A 6000-nucleotide genomic window follows, 5' to 3' on the forward strand; every position below is an offset into this window, starting at 1 on the left:
TAGGCAGAAGAAGCAGGCTCTCTGTGGAGAGCCCGATGTGGGACTTGATCCCCGGGCCCAGGATTGCTACCTGAGCCGAAGGTAGACGCTCAACCACTGAGCCTTCCAAGTGCCCCTCTTAAGACATTTATTCACTAGGCTGTTCAGGTTTGTTGGTATGTAGGTATTATTTGTTTTTCAGACTTAGTCTTTTATGATTTTGTAAAAGTGTAAATAAAAACGGAGCAAATATGCTACTTTAAAATCAAATCTTAGTAATTTAATTTTCTAAAAATTGAAAAAAGTCACACACAGATACTTTAAACTAAACAGTGGTTTATATGCACTGTCTAATGAAGGGTGTCTAAGTAAATCATTGTGTCAAACCAGCCTCTAAATGTGGTTTTATTCAGACTGGTGCCTGGGTCCACCAGATGTTTCTGTTCTTAGAATACTGTTCTGTTATTGACTGACACCAAGTAACACATATAATTAATATGCAAATAAAATTATCTATATAATTAGTACTTGGAGACAAGATTTAAATAGTCCTTGTCTGCACAGATCACTTTACATATTTATATTTCTGAGGAAGGTAACTATCTAATTATGTGGCTTTCCCACAACTGTGGCTAATTTGGACCAATTTCTAGAAATCATGTCTTAATTAGATAAAACTAATTTTTATTGGTAGTTTTAACACTTTGGTTCTTGGGTGCCTGGGTGGCTTAGTTGGTTAAGTTTCTGCCTTCGGTTCAGGTCATGATCCCAGGGTCCTGGGATTGAGTCCTGCTTCCTGCACTGGGCTCCTTGCTCAGTGGAGAGTCTCTTCTCCCTGTACCCTTCCTCCTTGCTCATACTCTCTCTCTCTCTTTCACCCCCCCCCTAAAATAAATAAATTTTAAAAATCTAAAAAAAAACCCTTTGATTTTTTATGTAGATAGCAAGGAAGTATTTTGGCATAAAGACAAAGTGAAAAACACACTATATTTGTGAGGATCTGGATTTACACCTCTGTTTGAGTCAGAATTGTTTCAGCCTAAGAGAGACCTAGAGGTCTAAAGAGGAGGTAGAGGTGCATATAAACCACTATTTAGTTTAAAGTATCTGTGTGTGACTTTTTTAAAATTTAGAAAGTTAAATTACTAAAAAATTAAATTAATAAATTAATACTCAGCTACTAAATAAATCAGTGATTTATTCCATTGTCCACACTCATGTCAAGCAACTAGCTTTTTGTCTACATTACCAGGATATTAAGGAAAACCTAATACTTTATTCTTCTATTGCTGTTCAAATCAAATTAAACAAAATTGACCAGTTAAAATTTATTTTAGCTTAGACTGGATACTTTGTAAGAATTAGTTGATCACAGGAAATTGGGTCAGGTCTATACTAATGAAGTAAAATAAAGAGTATGATAATCAAGGCACATATTTAAGAAGACTAACTGTGAAGTGAATCAAGAGGCACAGGCACGCACCAGGGAGTATATGGAGTGGTGTTGGTGGTGGTGTTGGTGGTGATTTTTTTTAGATGAAAAATCAAGACCATCTGAACCTTAGTGTAAGTAGAGAGTCTCTAATGCATTACTAATTTCTGAGACCTTGGAGGTCCATTTATAAAGTGTCTTTCTAATTTTAATGGTGCAACTTATAAGAATACAGAAAAGCACATATTGATATATTAATTAGAAAGGATTAAATGCTGATATAAATCAATTTTGAATATGTGCTCCTCAATTATTAATTTCTACATTTGCTTTATAACCCTCTTGAAACAACAGCAAAAACAAAGACAGTCATCAGCAACAATCACAAATAACAGTGATTAAGCCATGAATAAGAATTTTTTTACTTGCCTTATATTTATTTCTCTTTCCTTGATTTCAATAGAGTTTATATTTATTAAGAGTATTGTAGCAGTAAAAACATAATCAAGTCAGGATAAGCAGGAGTAAATCCTGTCCTGCAATATTGACCTGATATGTTTCAGCCAGAGTAGAAGGATTCATATAGCTCTATGTTGGGTAGCAGAGGCATGAAACAGCAAGTCAAAAAGAAAGATCTAGCGCTTAGCAGTGTTTTATTTTTTTATTTTTTATTTTTTATTTTTATTTATTTATTTATTATTTTTTTTTTAGCAGTGTTTTAAATGGTGAGTGTCTCAGTAAAGGGAATTACTGGGATGACAAGGGCTGGTGGAGTTAAAACAGGACCCCTCAGTACATCAAACACATTTTGTTTTCTATGTTATGTGTAGATTTGTAATATTTATCACTGGGCTCCCTTATTCACTGCCTGCGGTCCAGACTGTGCATGGCTCATGTTTGGTTTTCAGTGAGTTCTAATTTTCCCTTATTTCTCTATGGGACCACAATGACTCATTTCTGCATCTTTGGCCATTTGAGAATTCTCTCCTGTTAGATTTAAGTTTTACTCTTATTGCATTGCTTTTGTTTTCTCTGGAGAAGAATTTCTTTCATAAAGAATTATTTATTATATGTCTTATTTCCCACATCTATGACTCAAAGATGAGCACAGTTTTTTGGGTCTCCTTTAATGTAGCAAGAGAATTCAAATTCTCAAGAAGGCGGTGCTGGTAGTCACTAGTAGTGCCTGAGCTCAGTGTTGATTACCTGTCAGAGGCGAGGAGTATGGCTAAACCATCCATGCCTGCGCAAGTGCACAATGTCCTTACTAATTTTTTATTTTTGGAGCTGATTTTTGAGAGGAGAGGGCAGACATAGGTAATTGTCCTTGAATATCAGAACAAAAAAAGATGGAAGTTGAATAGCTGAGTGATCTCATCACCTCTGTAAGCAGGCCTTAATAGTCTGTTTGGAAGTAATTGTAAATTTTTATCTCATAGAACTTTTTTTTTTTTAGCCCAATTAAAAAATAGTACTTCCTTCTTAATTTTAAGATACCCCAAACATTGAATTTGAATTTTGGAATATTTCATAGGACTTACTCATAGTGCATATTATTTTGGTCCAAGGCAGACTGGATGGACTGGGATTCCTTTTCACTAACTTGGAAATCTATCGTCATATTAGCGGTTACGTGGTGGGTGGCATCTGGATACCAGAAGTCAAGCTGTGAAGATGAATTCAATGTTAGTCACAGTTATTTGTTCATGCAACACATATTTCCTAAGAAACATATGTGTCATACACTACAAAAGGAATTTGGGGTTCAATGTGGCCAAGGCATGGATCCTGTTCTTAATAGGCTTATGAGAGTGTCCAAATATACTGTCGAATATTAGGGAGTGGGAGAGATCATTTGTACTGATCACTTTTTTAGGACATAGGTAATATCTATAAGTGCAAAAAAAGGGTAGTTTTAATTCATCTGTTTCCTTCTACCATCTTGATTTGGGTTGTTTCACAATTCATTTACATAGAATCTGTCTCTAATTGGGAATATAGATTAAAAATATGGCTCCCCCCACCCTGCCCCTGCATCAGGCCTCAAAACCAGTTGTCCCTGTGAAGTATGGAATTCCTGGAAAGTTTGTGTCCAACAGAAGGCATAATAATCTCCAGCCTTGTCATTTTTCTGGCAGTATGTCCTTGGGCAATACTAAAACTCCTTGAGTTTCAGTCCTTTTCTCTAAAATCTAGGATTAGGAGGACTCCATTGGGAATGTTGTAAATACTGTGAAATAAATATGAGCTCTGGGACCTGCAGGCATTTAATGGCTGCTGATTCCCTTCTCTTTTTCTTTCTCTAGCTGAGAATTTCAGAAATTTGGTGAATGTGTCCAAAAGGATAGCATTCAGGTTAAAATAACTTTTAGAAGATTCCAATTCTTGTTGTTCTTCGAAATCATACTCAATTGTGAAACCAAATGAAGTACAATTCCCCAACCTGGGAAATGTGAAGGAAATGCTCAATTCCCACCCAGAATTCCAGGCTTGTAGACATGTCTAAGTCCACCTGGGTATTTTGTAGTTGAATCTCACTCTACCTCTAGGGCAGTCTGTTATATGCTAATATGAGGTGCTGTGAATCAACCAATATGTATTGATTTATTTTGATCAGAAAGCCACAGCATAAACTGGACATATGAGAGATGTAGTGTGTTTTAAAGGCATTTTTGGTGTTCATGGAGCTTTAACAGTGAGAAAGAGGGTGGAGGAGCAGGAGACTGTAAAGATTGGCAGTTTGGCAGATCATGAAGGACTTCAAATATCACACCAATACCAACAGAAAATGCTTCTGCCATGCTTAATTATGAGCAGGCGCCCTTCTGAGCATCACCCAATTATTAGCTTACTTAGTCTTTATAACAACCTTAGGAAGTAGTTATGATTATTATCCTCACTTTACAGAGGAGGAAACTGAGATCCAGAGAGGCCAAGTAACTTGCCTAAGGCCACAGAACAAGTGTAGAGCTAATATACAAAACTTTGAAGATCATGCTCTTTCCATACTAGGCTGCCTCTCACTAGAAACCTTCAAATGGAAGAGTATAATCATTCAGTTTTAGAGCAGTCAGGCTGTAGTGCTGATGAGGCAGGACTATAACCTGAACCCTGGATAAGGGGCATTGAAATAGTCCTGGTGAAAGGTAGGACAGACATAAATTTGGCAGTGGCACGGGAATGAAGAGGAAAGTATGGATTTGAAAAACATTTGAGAAATTTGAACAGCTGAACTTTTTATTAGTTTGATGTGGTCGTGGTGGTGGTGGTACTAAATCTCAGATTTAGTACTGGATTTAAGTCTGCTGTGTGTCATCTTGGTCACTTAATTTACTGTCTTTGAACTTCGGTTCTTTTGTGTTAAGTAGGTTCAATTATACCACTGATACTGAAAATCTGTTTGAGAGTTTGAAATGATAGGTATAAGGTAGCTGGCACAGTGTGCCTTGTGTATGGGAACAGCTGAATAAATGATAAAATGATTGTTAGTTCATTGAATTTTAAAAGAATGATCAAACTTGAAGAGTTTCCTTTTAAAATGGACCTACTCTTGGGAATGGTCGCATCATGACATTATAAAACATTACTTTGATGTTACCATTTAACGAGTACCTTGATGCTATCATAATTTTAAGAGAAACTATGCCACTGGTGGAGATCAGGGTGGGAGAGAGGAGAGTGAAGCAGGCAAGGCGCTAGCAGGGAGGGGGAGAGGCTCCCAGAAAGATACCAAGAACACCCCCTCCTTCTTTCACAATTTCACCTAGAAAAAGCTGTTGTTTTGCAAAGCTTTTGGGAAGGAAAACAGGAGTGGCAATTTGGGGACAAAAGTAAAAACGAGGAAAGCACGATAGTGGTCACTGGCTGAATTCTCCAAGTAGCTCCAGCCGCTTCCCCCATGTTTGTCTTTGGGAGCTCTGTGTGCATTACAAATAAAATACAAAAGAGGCAGCTTTTAGAGAATGGAAAGAAAAGATAAAATAACCCTCTAAATGCTTTACCTGGTTGGTTTTGGCCAAGTCCTTTATGATATTTGCTTGTTTTTCATCCTGGGGCTTCACGCGGAATACCTTCTCCCTTTAAGAATGTAGAAAGATGAAACATGTGAACTGTAAAGCATTCCTTCATTCTCTTCTTATATAGAGACTGGAACGCAGGACAGTGAGATTTACCTGTCAAAGCGGACAGGAGCAATTGCAAGGGTGGTAGCGATCAGACCCACAGGCAGGATGAACCACATGGTTCTTCTTTGCCTGCCCAAGACCCTCTGCCAGTTTTATGCCTCAGCTCTTATCTGGAAGAGCAGCTGATTTCCTCTTAGGGTTCTGGTGGATGAAATGTTTTTCTCTTTGTGTTTTCTAGTTGGGGAGGGAGGGGTAAGATGGCAATACTAACACTAAAGTCCCTTTTGTGGCAGATGCAATGTCATGCTACCCTTATGCAGTTGGGAATACCCATTTTACAGAGGGCAGGCAAATTCATTTTTTAGGAAATAACTTGTCCAAAGTAGCAGAGCTAGGATGTTCACAGAATTGAGATTTAAACCCAGTTCTTTGTTCTAAAATACAGCTTTTCCATGTGCTGAATTG

The 6000-nt window shown here is 37.5% G+C and overlaps 1 protein-coding gene across 1 annotated transcript in view; it reads right to left on the minus strand.

The window, feature by feature from the left end:
* The window catches only part of CPA3 (carboxypeptidase A3), a 29119-nt gene extending 23399 nt beyond the window's left edge, over positions 1 to 5720 (minus strand). The window contains exons 1-3 of the mRNA XM_077866076.1: positions 5584 to 5720; positions 5413 to 5488; positions 2953 to 3077 (exon numbers count right to left, since the gene is read on the minus strand). Of these exons, the coding sequence (XP_077722202.1) occupies positions 2953 to 3077; positions 5413 to 5488; positions 5584 to 5651 (269 nt within the window). The 5' untranslated portion in view covers positions 5652 to 5720. The remainder of the gene's footprint in view (positions 1 to 2952; positions 3078 to 5412; positions 5489 to 5583) is intronic.
* Positions 5721 to 6000: the final 280 nt, after the last annotated feature.

The sequence above is a fragment of the Canis aureus genome, chromosome 22, assembly GCF_053574225.1.
Source record: "Canis aureus isolate CA01 chromosome 22, VMU_Caureus_v.1.0, whole genome shotgun sequence".
In the NCBI taxonomy this organism is placed as follows: Eukaryota; Metazoa; Chordata; class Mammalia; order Carnivora; family Canidae; genus Canis; species Canis aureus.